The 21,616-nt window shown below is 36.9% G+C and overlaps 1 protein-coding gene across 5 annotated transcripts in view; it reads left to right on the top strand.

Moving 5' to 3' along the window:
* The window catches only part of LOC146002324 (uncharacterized), a 60,735-nt gene extending 44,250 nt beyond the window's left edge, over positions 1 to 16,485 (top strand). For 3 of the 5 annotated variants that reach the window (XM_083140037.1, XM_083140036.1, XM_083140035.1), the window contains 3 exons: positions 2,880 to 3,026; positions 9,467 to 9,705; positions 14,397 to 16,485. In XM_083140037.1, the coding sequence (XP_082996163.1) occupies positions 2,880 to 3,026; positions 9,467 to 9,705; positions 14,397 to 15,707 (1,697 nt within the window). In that variant the 3' untranslated portion in view covers positions 15,708 to 16,485. The remainder of the gene's footprint in view (positions 1 to 2,879; positions 3,027 to 9,466; positions 9,706 to 14,396) is intronic. The other 2 variants (XM_083140034.1, XM_083140033.1) reach the window with 1 other exon arrangement.
* The last annotated feature ends 5,131 nt before the right edge of the window (positions 16,486 to 21,616 follow it).

The raw sequence follows: 21,616 nt of genomic DNA, 5'->3' as shown, positions 1-21,616 counted from the left end.
GGAAAGAGCACTTCCCTGTTTTAGTCCATTACTTATACTGAACCACTCCGTTCTTCCCACTGGTGTCTTCACAGCTCTGTTTGGCTCTGCACTCTACACACTATGTCTTCCTCCACTCCTTTCAAATTTTTGTTCTGTCCATGCTATCATATGGCTTTTCTATATCTAGGAATGTCATAATCTCTGCAACTATAGCTACTAATTATCGGAGTTCCTACTTGCCTGGAAATTCTGATACATTTGAAAAGTAAATTAAATAAAGTTGAGATGTGGTAGTCAAAGAATTTTGTAAAAATCTTCAAAGTCTTAGAGAAATCCATGAATATTAAAAAAGATTGTTGTACATGCAGTATATTTTAAAGGAAAATGTTAACTGTTAACTTGCTTCAACAGGCATCTGACATTTAATATGTTTTACTCGGTTACATCTTATTTATGTGTAGGTTATAACAGTGGGCTAAGCAAAATTGTTTGTCAGGTATTTTGTTATAATGTTTTATAATTAGAACGTAAGAGGCGCATTTCAAAAATAAGAACCAATTGATTATATCAAAGAAGGAAAGAAGTGTAGCAACACTCTATTAGTGGTTACAAACATGTATGTATCTACTTCATTTCTCAACATAGTCACCATAATTTTCCAAGGAATTTTAGTTCCGTGGTACAACCTTTTTTATACCCTCTGCATAGAAGTTTGCCATCTGAGAATTCAGATAATACAACAGTGTCATTTTCAACACCTCCATATGTTTAAATCGTTGAGATGCAAGGCAATTTTTGAGGTGCAGAAACACGTGGTAGTAACTAGATGCAAGGTCTGGGCTACACTGAGAGCGATCAAGAAGTACCCATCTGAACCTTTCAGTCGTCTGGTGACCGAGGGCAAGAGTGTGTGATCTAGCGTTGTCGTGTTAAATAACAGTTCCCAAGCACAGCATTCCATGTAGTCTGTTTGATATGGCACATCTGAGTTTTGATACCGTTTCACAGGACACCTGTGATGTGATTGTTTTCCCAGACTCGATGAAAACCACCAAAACACACCTTTTTGGTCGCAGTTGCCATGACTTTTCTTGCAGATGGAGTTTGTTTGAACTTTTTCGCCTTTGGTGGGTGTGGATTAAAACACCATTGCCTTACTTTTCCTCAAACACTTCACACAATTTTCAGTGAATATTGGCAGAATCATGACCTTTGGCGCTAAGGAATGGAATCACAGACCGTTCTTCTCAACTGTCGGGATTGTGTAATCACGCAGCCATTTTAACATGCTCTAACACACAGAATAACCGACAGCTGATTAGCAAAAAATATGATTGCTGGGTTTCCAACTATTTGATGTTTTGCTGTTGCCAGTAACTTTTTATAAATAATTGGCCCTTTCTTTTGAAATGCACCTCGTATTTGTAAATATTATAAAATATTTCAGTATTTTCTTTAATCTGATTAAATTTTGGAAGCATTTGTCTCCAGGTTAAAGTAATTGCATGAGATAGAAATGCCCTCTTCGATGTCTCACTGCCATTTGTCGTGATGTTGATTGTGATATTTGAGAGTATAAATGGTTAGCGAGATTGTCCTTGGTGCAAGCCATTACTACTTGAATTGTTGTATAGTGTATAGTGTTGAGGACAATTGGAGAGCTACTTCAAGAGAAGAAGTAATGAGCTCTGGTAAAGAAAGCCAGAGAACAGCTTAATAGGCCCTGCCTGACCTTCAGATTGAGGGAATTTACATGGAAGTTTTTTTGGTTTAGTTTCCTGAAATCAGAATTATGAAAACTTTGCGATGATCTTTTTTAATCAATGTAAAACACACTTTCACATGCACTACTTTGTTCCTTAAAAACAGTGCAAAGGTAAAGTTTATATCCAGATAATCACCAAAAGATCAATAGAACAAACTGCAATAACTATGCATATGACAGCAGACTCCTCTGGGTGTCAAGGGTAGCTGCTTTGGTCGGTTTTGTTCCCCAGAAATTGCTAAATTTTCATTTCAACTTATGCAGCAATTACCTTAGTAATGTGTAATGAAAACATAAGACTGTGGTCCTGAGTTCAGATCCCTTCAGCTGTGTGCAATTAAAAATATTTGGGGTTCAAACAGCATAATTGAGATAAGCACACCATCATGTTTCTTGTGAACTTCTGACATATTTCAGAAAAAAGATAGCCACCATGTTTGTAATGTATCCTAAAAAATTCCCTCTTTCCTATATCATGCCACATATCGTGCTTCCCTATCTGTGTGATTGCAAACTTACGGAGCACCCTGTATGTTTGTTATTTTATGTTGCTCTTCTGCCACTTTTAAGCTAATCACGATGATAAGGATGAGTGATGATTAGATGAAATTGATGAAGACACATTGAGGGTGGGACCTTCAATGATGAGATTGAAACTTGACCATTTAACCTGCTGTCACCCTTGTACGTATATTTAATATTGGCTAACTAACACACTGCACCAACATATTTATTGTGTTAAAAGAAACATATACATAAAAATATATCAACACTTGCATATTTTACATATGTAATTCTGGCACACGTAATGCACACACAATATTTGAACTGTATCAGTCATATTCATGTTAAAATTCAAGTAAATAACATGCAAGAAGATTCACAGACTTGCATGTTTAATGACAAGCAGTAGACACGGCAACAAGCAGATCCAGCACATTGGCAAGGTGTATTTACTTCAGTAGACACAAACAATTGATATTTTATCCAATTTTGCTTAGATTTTGGATTCTCTTCTCTTACTTTACTTTTCTGCCTCTTGAGGCTACTTGAGGTGATGTTGCTTGACTATCAAGGTGTGTTACTCTAGACAAGTGGTGGAGGTAAAGTGTAAATTCTCTGTTGGTTGCAGCCACGTGCGGGAAGCTGTTTGCCCTGAAGAGCTCACTCGACACTCACCAGGTGATCCACCAGAAGGTGAAACCTTTCTCTTGTCAGATATGCGGGAAATCCTTCACCCAGAAGGTCAGCAGGGATTCCCATCTCGCCCTCCATACAGGTATGTTTAGCGAATAACATTTTCCAGAGTTATTTCTCCCACCAACCTCCAAAATAAGTGTTTTTTTTCCTTCCTATTTGTTGATTTTATTCTGGGGAAAACTTTGCATTTCCGTGCAGCAGAATTTTCTGCTAAATGCCCCAAAATCCTTGAGCTGCAGTTGTCCAACCTGTAAGTGAGTGCTGCCCCAGTTCTATTCCAGATGGGACTTTTTCTTGCATAAAGTAGTCCTGGGCTCATCCAGCCTCTAATCTGGATAATTATGTCACCTTCACGACGGTTCAGTGTGCTGCCTCTACATTTCCTTGTTTTTACACATTCACGTTCTGTACAACTCACCAATATTTTTCTTGGTTGAGAAGTTATTCGCTCTCTCATGATCTCAACCTATTTCTCTTTTCCTGTGTCTTTGTATCATCTTTCATCTTCATACACTTCTCTTTCCCGGGAAATATGCCACTCTTCCTTCATGCCCCATCCAGTCAATGTGGACACTTGCAAGTATTTCATTTCGTTTATTAATTTCTCCATCACACGACCAAAGTCCCTTTTATGCTGAACATAATATGCACAAAGATAATGTTAATAATAAACACAAATGTTAACAGTAGTGTTAATGCTAATACATACAATAATGTTAAAATTTATGATAGTGTAACAACATATTATATATATAGTTAGAACTCATTTACAGTCAAATACAATAAAATATTAAGTTTTACAGAATTTTGCACCTAATAACATTACACGAATTGAAAATTGTATAAAGATAATGAATAGAGGAGTAGATTTATTTCTGAGGGGGCAGGGGGTGAGGTTTTCATGTTGCTTTGTTATGGTGTTCATCGTAAGTGGTTTGTTCATTAATAATTGTACATCCATGTAGTTACCCATGCACACTCATTTCTTTAATTAAAATAAAGTTTCATGCTAATTATTTTTGTTATTCATTCCAAGAAAAATGTACTGGTAGTGTTGTGTACCACTAGAAAGAAACCACTCCTTGTAATGTACGCAGTGACAAGGAAGACTGTGTGAATAACGATTTAATAACTTCAAACACTTTAAATTATCAGCACAATATAAAAAGAAAAAAATTTATATAACATACCTAAAAGTACTTATGTTGGTGAGTATATGATTTCCGTGAAACTACGTTTCGGGATGTAACTACTCCTTTCATCAGGTAGTAGGCTATGCCAATTTAATTATACCATTGGCTGCATCAAACAAGACATGGATCAAGAGGTATGGTAAAAATGGATAGAAAGGTTAAAATGTGATTTAAGGCAGCTGAACATGTGTAGGTGTCTTATTCCTACCATTACGTTGGAATCCTAATGTAAAAATTGGTAAAAACAGTCTAAACAAATTTTCTAAAACACGTTAAAAACACTTTTCGAGAAGTGACTCGGTGAACGCAGTACAGCTGTCTAAGGAGGCCTCTCATGGAATGCCGGAGTTGTGTGGTGTATTTACCTCTTACTCCCTTTCCCTCCTCTACTTCAGTTGGGTTACGTCATATCTAGCTCAAAATCTATTATTTCACGAGACACGTTGATCACTGCCAGGCTGACCTGGAATGCGATTTTTTCCCTTGTTGTATCCCACCTTTTGAACATTTTAATCCATTTTTCATCAATGTTCCCATCCTCTCTGTTTAGTTTATTATCCCTCCCTTTACAGATATACATTCCTACTTAATGGTTTATGATCAACCCTCATTATTTCTTGCTTCTTCCTCTATCATGTGTTCTGATAGTCCGGTTCTTGGGGTTCCTTCTTTTATGTCTTTGTCATGCTCCCCCCCATCTAATTTTCATGCTCCGGCCGCTTTTACCTATATATTCTTTATTACACGAACATGTTATATTATAACCCCTTTTTCATTTTCGGTTTTATTCTCCTTTTCTTTCCCATCCTTTTTATATTGTGTGAAATGTTTCTCTACTGTTCGTGGTGCATTCATCCCGCATTTAATGCCAAATTCTTTAGCCACTTTTTCTATATTTTCCAAAAGTCCTTTGAAATACGGAATGCCGATATATTTGTATTTCTTATTCACCGAGTTGATTTCATTTTCTTGTATCTTTTTTCCCTTATCACTGTTTATTTCTTCCTTTAAAGAGTGACGTTGCCTCTTTATTGTTGCTTAAATTTGTAACTCAAACATTGGATCTTATTTTTAATTCAGTCCTGAATTCAAGGTGAGAATTTCTCCCAACTTCAATTCAATCCAGAATTAATTAAAACCAGTCACGGATGAAAATAAAAATATTTAGTGGTGCTCCAGACAATATTACAATAGAACCTCGCTATTCCAGACTAATGGAGGGGATAAGTTGACCGTTTTAACGAAAGTCCGGATTAACTGAAATAACCTAAAAGAACAGTAGAAAATGCATTAAAACTCCGTTTATAGCAACAAAACACGTTTATTATGGTGTATTTAAAGGGCATAGACCTAAATACACTATACAGTACAGTAGAAAGTCTGCGGGAAACAGAATTTCATCAGTGGTTGACTGCCTTTTCTTTGGGAAGTTCTCTTGCTGACTTCTAGACACATTTAAAACCTTGCATTCTGCTTTTTTTTTGTGGCCTTTTGCCTATCCGGATTAAGCAAAGTCCTGATTAACGAGGTTTTACTGTAATATAAATTTAAGCATGTTGGTGTTTCTCGTTCTCTGGTTTCGTATTTTTAACCTTAGAGGATTCTGCATGCAATGATCGGAAAACTACATTTTAAAAGTGTCTAGAGCCACTCTTACAAAAGTTGCTTCGCTACATCTATTCCTGAGCACTACTTGCTACTTCATTGCTACATTTTGCCAAAAAAATTAGACAACCAAATGAATAATAACAAGAAAACCTTTAGCAGTTGTACTTAAGCCATCATTTAATAATTTTTCTTGTATGTACACATTCTTGCATTGTAGAATTATTTCTCTTGTAGTCTACGGTTATTGCAAGCATAAAAACGCAGTTTTTCATTTCAGGAGAACACAGCTCCTTTCATCAGACATTTATTTTTAGTTTGATTAAAGATACAGTTATAAGTGTTCTCACAATGAAAAACCACAAGGGGAATAACATCATTCAATATATTTTGATAGCAGTGACTTGTTTTTATTAGTTTTTGAGAATGATAAGGTCTATCATTTCAAATTTGATATCTGAGTATTGCAATTAGTGTGCTACCCAAATTAATGCTCACAAATATATCAAAATATAATTTGTAGGATTATGTGTTTATATATCAACATTTTTGTTAGGAATTATTATTTCATTTTTTAATAGAGAAGTAGTAAAGCATTATTTTGAATGAAAAATATTAATAGCAGCTTTTTTCTTCAACTCCTAGGATGATAGATATCCGGATTTTCTGAATATTAATATAATTATGATAATTAATATATAGATATTTGAATTGTCTGGATATCCATCATTAAGATAAAATAATTGTTTGAATGGTGGAAATCTATATGCTGGATATCCTCAATTTATATATCCAGATATCTCTGTTTTTTTTATCTAAGTTTCTGATATTTGGGTTATCCATATAAGCAACTGTCACTACCTATAATGTACAGGGTGGGAAATAACCTTTTGCTAGGGGTCTGCAGGAAAAAGTAACAACAATTAAGAAATTATGGTAATACCAAATGTTTACTACAACAATTGTAGTTACAAAAACAAAATAAAAAGTTAGTTCACGACAAAGCACCTTGCTTCAAGGCAAATGCTACCCAAGCAAGACCTTCTTCGGCGAAGTGGCATTGACTTCTTCAGCAGTTCTGAATGGCCGGGTGCATCACCGGACTTGAATGCAGCGGAGCACTTTGGGGCTATTCTGAAGGACGCAGTTGAGTCCTTGATGATAGTGGAACGCGGACCGGACCGCTATTCCCGGCCAACACTCTTGCACATCTGGAACAAGTCCTCCGTGACATGGAATGGAATACGGACTGTTTGCGAATCTTCTGAGCTCCTACCCTGATCGTCTTCGTGCTGTGAGAGAAGCAAACGGCGGACATACTAACTTTTAATTTTGTTTTTGTAACCACAATTGTCGTAGTAAACATTTGGTATTACCATAATTTCTTAATTGTTGTTACTTTTTACTGTGGACCCGTAGCAAAAGGTTATTTCCCACCCTGTAGACATTTATCAATCAAATTATCTCGATATCTGTCAAGTCTAAATACTGTCACAAGTTTCTGAATGAAATAACAGAAAATCCCACAAATATGTGTTACGCAGATATAAGTCTTGTGTATACAAAGCAATGTTTTGAAGTGTTTTGAAGCACAGACCACAATATCTAGTCCAGAGGGTTGAGGTCTGGACTGCCAGATGGCCAATCTCAGGGGAAAATGAAGTTTGGCACGCTTGTTGTTCAAGCCTTATGAGCTGGTGCAGAATCCTGTCGAAAGCTCCACTCCTGACCATGACAGAAAGTGTTCCTGAGATCCTAACTATTGTCTCCAGGACTGTCTCCTGATAGACTCAGGCTGATGTTTTGGCCCCTTTCTTGCATAAATGGCACTCAGTGGTGGTGGCATACACCCTGTCATTTTGCAACTAGAAAACTACCTCCATGGTAAACACTTTTTCATCGGTGATCAGAATTCTGTGCCCATTTTCTGCGTAATACTCCAGTAGGCACTTTGCGTTTATTTCCCTCTGATGCCTTATCTCAAATGTGAGAAAGTGACCTGTATGTCATTTGTAAGCTTTCAGTCCTAGGTCACTTTGCAACACACAACCAAAGTTGTGACAGTATTTTGGAAATTTTCAGTTCATGCTCCTTACAGGATTATGGTGCACGACCATCCCTGCCTTGACCTACAATGTTCCAGCTCATTGAAATGCTGGATAGTACGATATAGGATCTTCTTGAAGATTCAAAGCTTCTAGAGGGTATTGCAATTTTGTCCACTGATTTCCCTACCTTATGGGGTGTTATAACAGCCACATGGTTTTTGTAATCACCCTCCCCCCATTCCATCATGGAATCTAAACACAAACATTATATCACTTCTGTAGTGCCTCCCCGATGGTGCAGTGGTAGAGTCATCACCTTGTAATCAAGGGGTCCCGGGTTTGGTACCCGGTGGAAGCACATAGTGGTTCGGATCCCACTTGAAACTGTAGGTCCAGTCCCGATTAGCCTTACTGTGCATAAAGTGGACTTGAAACACCAACTCAATACATCAATCAGTCAATCTGTCGCTTCTGTAGCTGAACTAGCAAAGACTCACATTTTCATTCTCACCAGGGGAAGTTGTTGACTTTGAACGCCAAGCAAGGAGCCATCTTGCAAAGTTGTGATGGTGTTTATGGTAAGACTGGGTATATATGGATATATCCCATCCAAATATTTGGATATCCATCCATCTTTTGTCATGTGTCAACATGGAACCGTCAACTGGATTAATATGTCACATGCCATGAGCTTAAGTATAAATTTTTGTAGGGGTTAGGCCACTAATAAAACTTTAATAAAGGAATTAATAACAACAGTAATTATTATTATTATCATGGTTATGATCATTATTTTCAATAATAACCATTATAAACCAATTACAATAAGCCTTTTTCGTTCCAAATCTATTTTAATTATTATATCCTCTGGGAAACTTTCCTATTCACTACACCAGATCAATGGATATCTAGTGCAATATTTTGTTAACCTTTACACACATCGTTCAAGAGAAAGCTTTAATTTATATTACGTGACCTCTCGCACATAACTAATTTTTAGAATTTTGACAATTGTGGAACCACTTACTCTTTGGATTAAATGGTAGAATATGAAAACATTATTCCATTCAAATGCTAACGAACCAAACATTATTTCTGTAATTACAGTAATAATAAATATAACAAACTTTCTGTTTTTTGTAACTTGAAATGAATAATGCCAATTTCCAAAGGGGGAGAGGATAGGAGGGACTGATTTGACTCCCTTTGCTCCTGATACCCATGATTACATGGATATCCCCAATGTAGGATATCAGGATATCTATCATCTGGATTATCCAGATTGCCCTAACCTTGCAATAGAGTCCCTCTTTAAGATCGTAAATGTAGACAAATTTTTGACATTTTTTGTGTTGCATTGATTAGTATTAATAAGCAAATTCGCGATACACCAAAAATCTTGATTTCAATCAATTAATTTAAAGGATAAAATATTAAAATAAAAAAAAAGCTTTTGGGATGGTTTCTCAAGTGTATCATTGAAATTTTAATTGCATTTCACACTCTGACTTCCTGTGTAGCCCATATGATGATTTAGAATGAAGTAGAATATTCTCTCTCTCTCTGAAGTATTGAATCAAAACACACAAATATTTTCCTTTTTATCATTTTGGAGGGATTTTTATCTCAAAATATCTCCCTTCGAGGACTCATGTGCTTGTGTTTCCACCTAGGTATTTATCCCTTTGAATGCGAAGAATGTGATAAGAAGTTCCCAACGCAGGCCAAGCTGAACGCCCACACGTACGTCCACCAGGAGCCTCGCTTCTCCTGCGATGTCTGCGAGAAGAGGTTCTTCAGGAGGGACGTTTGCGAGCAGCATAGGAAAATCCACTCTGGAAACAAGTCCTTCCACTGCTCCGTCTGTACCAAAGCTTTCTTCACGAAGTCAAACATGTTGCTGCACATGCAGGTAAAGGGGCCATTAAGGGGAAGACTGACAATTGCGCACCAGTTGTGCATTTACTTCAATATCGTCAGAATGGGTACTACTACTAAAAAAAACCTTCACTATACAAGAGAGTATGAATTTTTCTCCATGTTGCAAGTGGAAGCGGTTTTATAAGGTGACTCGCGTACTTTTGACGTGGCCTTTAGCCACGTGTTGTACGCTCGCATGCGTGACCTTCAGCCATGTTGTGGGCGTAATCATATTATAGATGGGGTAAAATGTCTGCATGTTGTATTGAATGAAGGGGAACAAGTGTATAAGTCGCTAATTTGAAAAGTTTAGAAAGTAACTTTGTGTGTGTGGGTTCTGATAAGGTACAAATATTCTAATTATTATTGTCTATTTTCTTAATAATAAACTGAGTAATTAATAACCGTTTGATGATAATTAGTTGGATGTTTTTCATAAACGAATTTAATAGCGGCACTAAATTGGAAATGCAATATTTATGTATTTTGTCATTTTAACATTTTTAAACGTAATTTGAAAATAATTGTTTTCCGTCATTACCCTCAAATTCCTACCTTGCCTCTTTAATAAATTCTGATGCTCGTATTTTGAAATACGAAAAGTCTAGTTTCCATGGTGAACAACAAGCACGGCAAACTCTCTAAATAATTATTTGTCATTATACCACGATGTAAATATTTTTGCATTGAGTTTACCAATATATACGTAATTGTATCTGAACTGAAACTCCTTATGTAGATGTCAGTCTTGTTTGAAGCACCTTCGCTAACCAGGAGTTGATTCATCTGTTGTTGATCTGTGAGAAATAATGTAGCTAGACAATTAAGAATTGAAGGAAACAATGTGTGCTGCAAAAAATGCCCGAGGAAACTGTTGCTAAGGACGTAAAAAAGGGCATTTTCACCCTTAGAAATGGACCAAGTTAACGATTTTTTACTTTTGTCTGTCTTTTGGAACAATTTCATGGGTGGTTGTAATCGGGCGTTTTTTGCCTATGGGGAGAACATTTATGTCAGTCAGTGAGTGAGTGGTGGGATTGGGGCTTTATAAATATTGGACTATTAGGCTTTACACGATGTTTGAAAAATATGATCAATAAATATTTACAGAATCCCATGTATTCCTTATGGGAAATCAACTTCAACTTCAAGTTATGGCTAATCAAATGGGAGTTTGGACTTTTCTACATCATAGGATGTATGATATTCCCGAGAGAACGAATAAAATAATGGTCCCATAAGCGTAATGCATTTCTCCTTGCCTCCTACATCCACCCTGGCAGTGTTGCGAAGTCTGATATGCATAAAAGAGCTAAATTTCACCTTAAGTAGAGCTAAAGTTGACTTTCATGGAGCTAGATTAACAAAGGATGCATAAAGTGCCTCCTAGGGTAATTTTAGGTGCCAGAGGGGTGGGGGCACTGCTATTTCCGTTAACTTTAAAGTGATGGCAATTCATTCTTAGTTTTCAACATCTAGATTTGGTGGTATCACCCATCTCAATAATCCACTGATGATCATATGAAATCGAAAATAAAGGATTCGCGGATAACAATATTATCATCATCACCTCTGTCATGGCACTGTATAAGTAGCTGTGGAGGTAAGAGGGGCTGAGGCCAACGAGTAAACGAAAGAGTCGGGTCTGGCTCCAAAAGAGTAAAGCTGGCAACAGTGCTCGGCAACTGCCTGAGAGAGACATAGGGGAAATTGACCCTCTCCCCCTTAACAATATGCTATTTTCATAATTACATGACTGACTGTTATCTTCATTATTACATTACTTTTAATAGAAAATGTTTAGATTATTAGCAAACAATAGTAACAAATGTGCACCTAAAGATATATGTACATGAATGTTTGCTTCTCAAATATTCAATCACTGTAACCTCACAGGCAAGCTCCATTTCTTCTCCCACCCAACTTATTACTTTTGAATACTTTTGTAAACTCTTTTAGTTTTCAAGGTCTATCAAAATTGGTCATGAAATAAAACTTCATATGTTTTCATAACAAGTTTTTAGTTTATTTGCAGATTGAATATTCTAATGGAAAATGCATTTTCTCCCTTGACATATTGGATTTTGATCAGAAAATTGTTCAAGAAAGTTGATTCTTGTTAATTTAGGTTACCTTTGAAAGAAACATGTAATTAGTTTTGTAAATAATAGAATGCAAGGGACGCAACACGAAATAAATGGATCAAGAGACTTTGAACTGTGGTTCTCAAAGTGTGCACCTTGGCTGACTTATAGGGGTGCCGCAAAATGTTCCAATATTTTCACTGAAGACACTTACTTGTTACTCTACACAATGTTTTAAATATGATTGTTCGAAATATGTGCTTATTTTTTAACTTAAGGCAAGGAAACTAACCACGCTAACTGACCGTTGCAAGTGTTAGATAGACCTACATTCTGACTTGGCACCGCGGAAAAATCTTGAAACAATAAGGGCTCTGCAAATCAAAAAATTTGGTTGAATTTTAAGAGTTTATGTTTATTTTGGTGAAACTCTCATCACTTTTGCAAGTGAAAACTTAATGATTTTGAAAAACAAACGTATATCATGAGAAATTTGGAAGGATTTTAGAAAGTACTGAAATATTTTTGAAACTAAGGGAAAATTTAAACTTATGACCCCTGATATTCACTACATGCTACTTGAAGTTAGTACGAGCGTACACAATTTGAAGAAAAACTATTATTGCACACCATTATTATGGTAAGCTTTGACAATGCCACACCAGTGAGTTTTCCTGTGTTGTCACAGTAGGCTTAGATTAACTAAAGGTTCCAGAAGATAGCATTTATTGTGTCACCCTTACTAGTGTCAAGTTTTTTGCCTTAGTTAAAAAAAAAAATATGCACATATTTAAAATATTTTACATGTAAAAAGTACTAAATAAATACGGAGAAACTAGTACTCACTTTTATCCGCGAAGCTGTTTTTTCTTCTTTTTCGATTAATTTCAGTGGCCACTGCCACCAACCTCGTTGGAACTTGCTGTACTGTTGCTTGGCGTGCATCTTTTGTTTGTAGTTCTTTGGCTGCCGCTAGGTGCGCTGTTGTTAACTGTGCGTCTGGGTTTGTGTCGTCTGCTATTTCCGGGTGATAACTGTTGTAGTAGGGGAATCCAAGTGTGGTGCGCTTGCCCGCTATTGATGTTTATCTCGTGCGGGAAGTGCATTATGGCATGCCAGTTAACAACAGTGCACCTAACGGCAGCGAGAGAACTACAAACAAAAGACGCACGCCAAGCAACAGTACAGCAAGTTCCAACGAGGATGGTGGCAGTGGCCACTGAAATTAATCGAAACCGTATTTATATACTACCGCGTGTCTCTTTCCCCAATTATGAATAAAAAGTACTAATCAACCAAATATTTGGAACAATCGTATCATTTCAGTGAAAATAATGGAACATTTTGCAGCACCCCTGTAACCCAGCCATGGCATACCAGGTGCACACTTTCGGAACCACTGAGTTAACCCATTGCACAACAGCCCACGAGTGCTTCAGCAGAGGTGGACAATCATCCAACTAGTTACAGGACATGGGGTCAGCACGACACCAGTCGTTTGTAAGCTTCCCAATTTCCATATGCTGAGAAAAGTTGTTACATTTTCTCCTAGGAGACTGAAACCCATAGCCTTAGGTGTGGAATCATTCAAGAATAACTAATAAATTAATTTCAAAATTTTTACACAACTTATCACATATAGCAGGGGTTCCCAAACTTCTTTATTTCACGGCAAGATTTTCCAAGGTGCGCAAGTCAGAATGTAGGCCCATCTTATCAATGCTCAGTTAGTGTGGTTAAGTTGCTTGCCTTAAGTCAAATTCGGAAACAAAATCTTTTCACTTTATACCCAAGAATACTCAATCTTTATAAAAAAAGGAACAAATTAGAAAGGATCGGATTTTACCAGCTGCTTGCGCTATCAGATCACTGATAAGCAAGTGCTGTGAAACATGTCTATGATTGTGCAATTCACCACTTCCCAGGTTATTAAGCTAGATGCCATATTTGAAAAATTGATGAATAAGAATTTACAGAATCCCATGTATTCCTTATGGAGAAACAACTTCAAATTCAAGCTACGGCTAAACAAATGGGAGTTTCGACTCTTTCTAGCGCAAATATCATCTTCAATCATCTACCCGATCATATGTTTTCTTCCGCCATTCGAAGTTTGATATCCCCAAGAAAACGAATAAAATAATTCTCCCATAAGCGTAATGCATTTTTCCTTGACTCCTATGGCCATCCTGTCAGTGTTGTCAAACCTGATGCCCATAAAAGAGCTAAATTTCACCTTACATTGAGCTAAAGTTGACTTTCGAGGAGCTAGATTTACGAAGGCTGGATAAAGTACCTTCCAAAAGAGCTAAGTTGGCAACAGTGCTCCCCAGCTGCCTCAGAGAGAAAGACCTAGGGGAAATTGTCCCTTTCCCCTTAAGTTTTCAAATTTGTTCACTCTTAATACGTTGTCATGTAGTTTCCGACTTCATGTTATATGCAAGCATGTAAAACTTGCACCATTAGTAAATTAGACTACTCTGCTGCGACATTAACGATTTCTGGAGATAGAAATATTTTTTAGTGGTCTGATAATTTTTTAAAAAGTGTTTATTTTTGACACAAATGATGGTATTAATTTGATCATTTATAATTGTAGGTTCATACAGAAGGCCAACACTTCGAATGCGGAGAGTGCAGAGCACAATTTCGCCAGAAGAGTAGCCTGACACTGCACCAGCGCAAACATTCTATGAACGGGATGCACTCGTGCCTCATTTGCTCAAAGAAGTTCCCGAAGAAGTACGAGGTTGAGAGGCACATGAGGACACACTCCACAGAGGCTGCCTTCCTCTGCGACACGTGTGGAAAAGGCTTCAAGAGCGAAAGAAGCCTGAAAGAGCACGCTCAGCAACATGAAGCAGCAAAAGTGGACTGTTTCCCTCTGCAACAGATCCCGAAACCTCACAAGTGCCACATTTGCACCAAGAGTTTTCAGAAGAAAAGTAAACTTACCGAGCACATGCGGCAACACTGTGAGGAGCCACGCCACGTTTGCCCAGTGTGCGGTCGTAAGTTTCATCGGAAAGATGTTCTTCGGAACCACCAGTTCCTCCACACAGGCCAGAAGCCTTTTACCTGCGAGCAGTGTGGCAAGAGCTTTGCTGCCAAAACGAATTACAGAGTTCATTTGTTCAGCCACGACAGCATGCAGAAGTGGCAGTGCGACCAATGTGATAAGAAGTTTGTACATAAATCTTCCTTCGAGAACCACAAGAAGGTGCATCGCGGGGCATTCAATTACAAGTGTAATATGTGCACGAAGAAATTCGTGAGGAAAAGCCACTACGAGAGCCACGTCCGCACGCATTCGACGGAAAGGCCTTTCCAGTGCAACTCCTGCGGGAAGCAGTTCAAGGAGAAAAAGCATTGGAGGGAACACTTGAAGAAAGCTCATCCACCTGAATTCACGGTGCAGACATTGCTAGGTTCGATGGTTCCTTCGAAAGTGGACGTTGGCATTTTAGGCCCCGACCAGCAGGGCAGTTCGGCAGTTGTGTTGGACGAGGTCCCGGTGCAAACGTTAGACTCCAACATCCTTACGTTACGTATTCAAGATCCGTCATTAACGGATCTCACGGAGACTGCCTCTTTACCCTTGATGAGCACTTCAGAAGGCTCCACTCATGCAATCATTCCTCAGCCGCAACAATCGGTTCTTGGCCAGAGTGATTCCTTTCATATTTTCCCCACCGTTTCCTTATCCTCAGCTCTCTCTGGGAGCATTTTACAAGAAATCGAAGTCCCGTCCTCCCAGTCATTTATGCTTCCGGAACTCCAAGTACAGTCTTTGCCAGTCGCTGATGGAGCTCTTGCGATCCACGTGCCTACGTCTCTCTCAGTGCAGGTTCTTCCAAACAGCCTTCAAAGCACATCGTCCCTAGAGCCTTCAACACTGCAGCATATTTAATAACAATTGTCTGTTGTGTCTGGTGATCTAGTGAAATGTTAGCACAGAATGTTTCTTGTTTGTGAACAATGACAAAGGAAATTTAAATATTGTTACCATTAGAACTGAAACAATAAATAGCATTTAAATAAGTATTGATGAAGAATGTGTGTCTTTGTTCAGAATGATTTTTCATGCTACAAAATATGTATTACACATCAGAGTTTTCCTTTAAATAAATGTTACCAGTGGAAATATGAAGGTATGTTTGCACCCACAGCCATGATAGTATACCCCAGCTTTAAACTTTTTGACTTCAAGTTGACCCATGTTTCTAGTCTGGTATCTAGAGGTTATGGGGAAGATTTCATATGGATTTCATGTGGATATAGTAGTGAAAACCACTGAAAATAACTGTGTTAGATTATTTTGCATGTACAAAAAGTGGTTATGGGAACCTTCAAGAAGAACACGTAGTGAAAACTGGCTAAATTCAATATGTTTCGTTGAATAAGCTCGTTTAATATAAACAATTAAGTTGTTTTTGCATATTTTTCAAATACCATGTGCCTTTTCAAGTGTAGTAAAATCATCTTTGTTTTACATTATGTCAATGTTGATTTATGAAATATGCTGGACATGGCGAAATAATGTAAAAACACAGTTCGGTTTATTTTGTAATGGAGTTTTAATATGACTAGCTGGAGAGCAAGCATAATTTGGCTTGCAAAATATGTCCAAAATAGAAAACAATGAAAAAGAACACTGAGCTCCATGTACATCACAAAAACCTGTGTGATGTTTCGGTTTACCTAACTGAGAACAACATTCCAAGATTACGGTTATACAAACCACAGTTTAATGAAAAAATAGATGATTAAAGAATTCTTCTTACATATGGCATTGTGCTAACTTTTGAATGGATTCAATTATTATTAGTTTTGGTATGTTGTGCATACATAGCTAGCCTGCCTAACCTAACAACGTGGGCATTTAGCCAAAATTAAAAAGCTTTCTCCCGTGACGTCAGCTCAAGTGTTGTGCGATAAGTGAGACCCGTAAAGCATGGATTAATTGACAGATTCAATGAAAAGACAGGGTTTATTTATTTATTTATTTATTTATTGAAATTTCCAGTACAGCAGAAGCCATTTTAAACCGGAAAGAAACAACAGTAAAACAGTACACTAGTGTTAAAATGAACACATGAAACAAGATAAAATAAAATAAACAAAATATAAATATAAACATAAACAAGTTTGCCAAACAAAAACAAATATCACAGATATAAAATATCAAGTACCAAAATGTGTTTTAAACACTTCTAAAAAAAACATATTTAAAACACATGCTTCTAAACGTTTAAAACATTTGTAAACAAAACAAAGTGTAAAACTTTTGTTTTAAACGTGCCAACCCTGTGCACAAGGTAACAAAACTGTTGTGCGACAAGAAAGACCCGTGCTTTACTGTAGAAATCAAAACTCTCAGTTCTTTGTTTTGTACTTTCCTGTAAGTTTGAGACTGGTGGAAACTGGAAACTAATATCTGAATACACAATTTGATTTTGATCATGACGTGATTTTTATTTCTCTTGCGATACGATTCATTGGCTTGTATAACTGAATGACGCGCAGATGCTTACTTTAGGTAACATAATTTTGTACTTGGAAAGATAAAATTGATCTGGAGAATCTGTTATGAAACTGCAGGTTGTTTTCTGCTATATAAACTGTTCAGGCAGCAAAAAAATATTTCACCCTGATTTTTCCAGGACGAGGATAGTAATTCTATAACATTTAGTTTCTTGAAATTTAGATGAATATGAATCCTAACCTACTTCAGCAGTGATGGAAAAAGGGGGGCTATTACCCCCAACCTTTGTCCCTGCAGTAGAGGTGTGCGGGATCCTGAAAAGTCAGGACCGAGATTGGGGAAAAAAATTCCATCCCGATCGCGACTTTGGGAAATGACTTCCTGACTTTTCGAGATCCCAAGCAGTCTGGAAATACCAAATGGTCATTTTAAAAAGTTGTCAATTCTCAACATTTTCGGCATTGTAAATGTATGGCACTTATCGGAAATTGTTAGTTTTTGTACCAGAAGTGCAAAAACAAGCACTTAAGATGGAAATTACGTGTAGAGTTCAAGATTTCAAGAGCTTTGGGAAATTTCGAACATATTCCGTCCGAAAATTTCCCGACTTTGTCGGGAAATTGAGAATTTTCCCGGTCCCGAATGTCGGGATTTAAAGAATTTCCCATCCCGACCCAAAAAATTCTGCCCCACACACCCCTACCCTGCAGTATGGTAAACCTTATCTCCAAAGGTAAATAAACTATCCTTGCTGCCACTGTACTCATAAAAATGAGTATTTTTACTTTAACGACTTTGACTATAATTTACTGGGAAAAGGTTGACTTTATTTTGTTTAAAACATGTTTTTTTAACTCACGTTTAAAACTATGTTCAAAACAAAAAAAACATGTTTTAAACAAGAAAAACAGTTTGTTTTGTTCTTTTTTTAAAAAAAATTTAAAATGTTGCCAACCATGGGGTTTAGATTGTGGCATTCCTTTGTATGCATTATTTGTTCCGTATCTTGATTCTCTTGTATCTTGTTGATTCTTTGAAAAATGAGCTTTCACAAACAAATTGTTTGTACTGAATCTATGTGAGCCTTGTATTTCTTTATTTTCACCTACCATAAATGCATTTTCGTTGACTTTATTTTTATTTGTGCATATTATTTCATGTTGGAGTACTACATCACAAACCTTTTTGAATGTGCTGGGCATGTCTGACAATAATCTATCTTTTAGTATACTATCCTGTAGTCCCAACACGAGCTTTTCTCTAAGATGAGTATCTAATTCATCTGTTGTAAACTTATTGCAGCAACTTTTAAACAATGTATGTACAATGTAGCTGTCTCACCTTGGTCTTGCTTTATTTGCATAAAAGCAAATCGTTGAATCCATTTATTTACCTGTTCTGCATATATTTTTGGCAATGTATCAAAGAGTTCCTCCAAGGTACAATCTTGTGGATCCTTTGGACTTAATCTGTGTTCCAGCTCTTGATATGGTAAACTACCGATTACAGAAATAAGAGTAAACACTCGTTTCCTTTCTTGTATATTGTTAGCCTCAATAAAAGCCTTGAATTTTTAATATACAAATTTATATCCTTGCTTGGGTCATAAGCCTCAAATGCAGGTATAAAACTTGTGTTTTACCATACTGGCTCACTTGGACTTAATTACTATAATTCTACTTATAGTAGTAATTAATAATCTTCTTTAATCCTCGTCGCCATTTTCTTATGTTCTAATATTTATGACATAAACAAATAAACATCTCAAGATTGGAACTTCATAATTAAATATATTAAAACTTGTAACAAGGTGGATTACATTATTAAAACTTAAATCATTCATAAGACACATAAACAAGGTGCATAATCGTTGCTATGCACAGACTATGTACATTGGCCATAACTGCTAATCAGTGGTCAGAAGTAGCGAGCTACTTGTAGCTAGCTACAAAATTTGTAGCTGTAGCTGTAGCAACGCTACATTTTGAAAATTGTAGTTGTAGCGGTAGCGAAGCTACAAAATTCCTGTAGTTGTAACGAAAATTTCGCTACAGCTACATTTTTTCTCAGCATTTTAAGGTGAATTTTGAATGAGGCAACAGCGTCAGAAAAATCGACAATAACCCTTAATTTTGCAGGAGGTTCATAAAGTCTATTACATGGAGATACAGATTATCTAGATTGTAGATTATAGATGTCTGCGTAATTTATTTAATTAGTATCTGAATAATTCATATATCCAGATAACTAACTGACATACGTGTATATGAATATATTCCGGCTAACAGCTACGTTTCTTTAGCTGCATTGCTATTTTGGGGAGAAACATGCCTCGATTGCTGCACCACTGGAAAAAAGTGCCTCGTTTGTGTCACCCGCGGAACAAATCCTGTGGATATTCATGGTGTAAGAGACACCAAAATGTCACTAATTGCTGTGTAAGACACAACTTGCAGTGCAAAAACGAGCAATGGATTTTCCACTGCACTGACAAGGGAATAGTGCCAGCAATAAATGGCTCAGTACGTTAACAGCATTGATCATCGTCAGTATATAGGATCTCACCAGCAACAAATTATTGTTACAAGAATAATAGAGTTTCTGGAATTACAATTATTTTGGGATAGTATTTTGTTCACAAATTTTAAAATTACAATACGTTTAGAACACTCAGGTTTACACGACAGTTTCCTCAATATTTTTTTCATATTGCAAAAAGTATGTTCGAGTTATTGACTTTCCTGCAGAAACGACAATTTTCTTTAGTTAATATACATAGTTTTCAAATTTATGTATTTCTCCCACTTTTACGTCATTTTTCTGTAACTTTTGATACTTCATTTCATTCTGGTCTCTCGGCAACTCATCATCATCCTTCGCTGTTTCCTGCCTCTGGCTGGGTCGGCATAGAAGTTAAGCCTCTCCATTTTTTCCTGGTCTTTCACAACTCCTCTCTTTCCAAGGTGATCCAATCTTGTCCTCTTCTCCTAACACTCTCCACTATCTGCTCTTTCCACCGACATCTTGGTCTCCCCCTTGGCCTTATTCCCACTCCTTGTGCATTGTAAGCTCTTACTGGTAGTCTTTCTGCATCCATCCTCTTCATGTGTCCAAACCATCTCATCTGTGCCTGATCTATTCTGTCCTGAAGCTTCACTACATCCACTGTCTGTCGGATCTCCTCATTTCTTATTCTATCTCTTCTAGTCTTCCTCAAAAGACTCCTTAAAAATTTAATCTCCACTGCCTGCATATTTTCTTTGTCTCTCTATATCATTGTCCAAGTGTCTGCTCCATACGTAATTATTGGCACATAGTATGTGTTATATATTACCTTCTTGCATTTCATAGGTACATCCCTGTTCCGTATTAATCTTCGAATGCTTTGATAAGAGTCTACCACCCATTTGTCCTCTTCTGTTTACCTCCTCATCTATTCTTCCACTTCTCTCAATCAAGACAATGAGGATGAATGGTTTATTTAATTATTCTCTTATCTATAGTCGCTTTCTGCCACTTTCGGCTAATTGTGAGAACGAGGAAGAATGATGAATGATGAGCAGTGCGGGAAATAGAGGAGCAGGAGGATCTCATCCTCCCAACTTGGCATCTTTCCTAGTTTTTGTTTTGAGTCCATTTTATGCATAGATAAGCTGATCGAGACTGGATCCTAACCACTATGTGCCTCCGCTGAGTATCGAACCTGGGGCCCTTTTGTAGTCAAAGGGCTCCAAGTACTTTTCATTCAAAATGATGACTTCATATCAGTCTATAAAAAATGAAATATTTATCCTCAAGAAAAATATGTTGATGTGAACATAAATATGTAATCCTACCAAATTTTATTTGTGTATAGTTGTAATAATTAATTTGGGTAACACCCTAATTGCAATATTCATATATCAAATTTGAATTGATATGCCACTTGCATAGGTTTGGTATTCTCACAAACTATAGTAAAAATAAGTAACTGAAGTAACACTGCTATCAAAATTATGGAATGACTGGAATCATGATATTAAATAAGAGAATCTACCTACCAGTAGTAGGGCATTTTTTAATACCCATATGGTTTTAATTTTTTTATGCAGAAGTAGCGCAAAAAGTAGCGAAGGAGCGAGTAGCAAACAGGAGTAGCGTAGCGAGCTACTTTTAGGTAAATGTAGCTGTAGCTGTAGCGAAGCTACATTTTGGAAGAGTAGCTGTAGCGGAGCTACTTTTAAAATGTAGCGTTCTGATCACTGCTGCTAATTCACCATATATAATAATATATTTTATAATATATATCAGTCACAAACATTGAACAGTCAGTATATTGGATGGTCTGTTTTACG

This window comes from Lepisma saccharinum, chromosome 18 (assembly GCF_977018435.1).
Source record: "Lepisma saccharinum chromosome 18, izLepSacc3.1, whole genome shotgun sequence".
NCBI classification, from domain to species: domain Eukaryota; kingdom Metazoa; phylum Arthropoda; class Insecta; order Zygentoma; family Lepismatidae; genus Lepisma; species Lepisma saccharinum.
The sequence above is the reverse complement of the archived record's forward strand: the minus strand, read 5'-3'. Positions and strand labels throughout refer to the sequence as shown.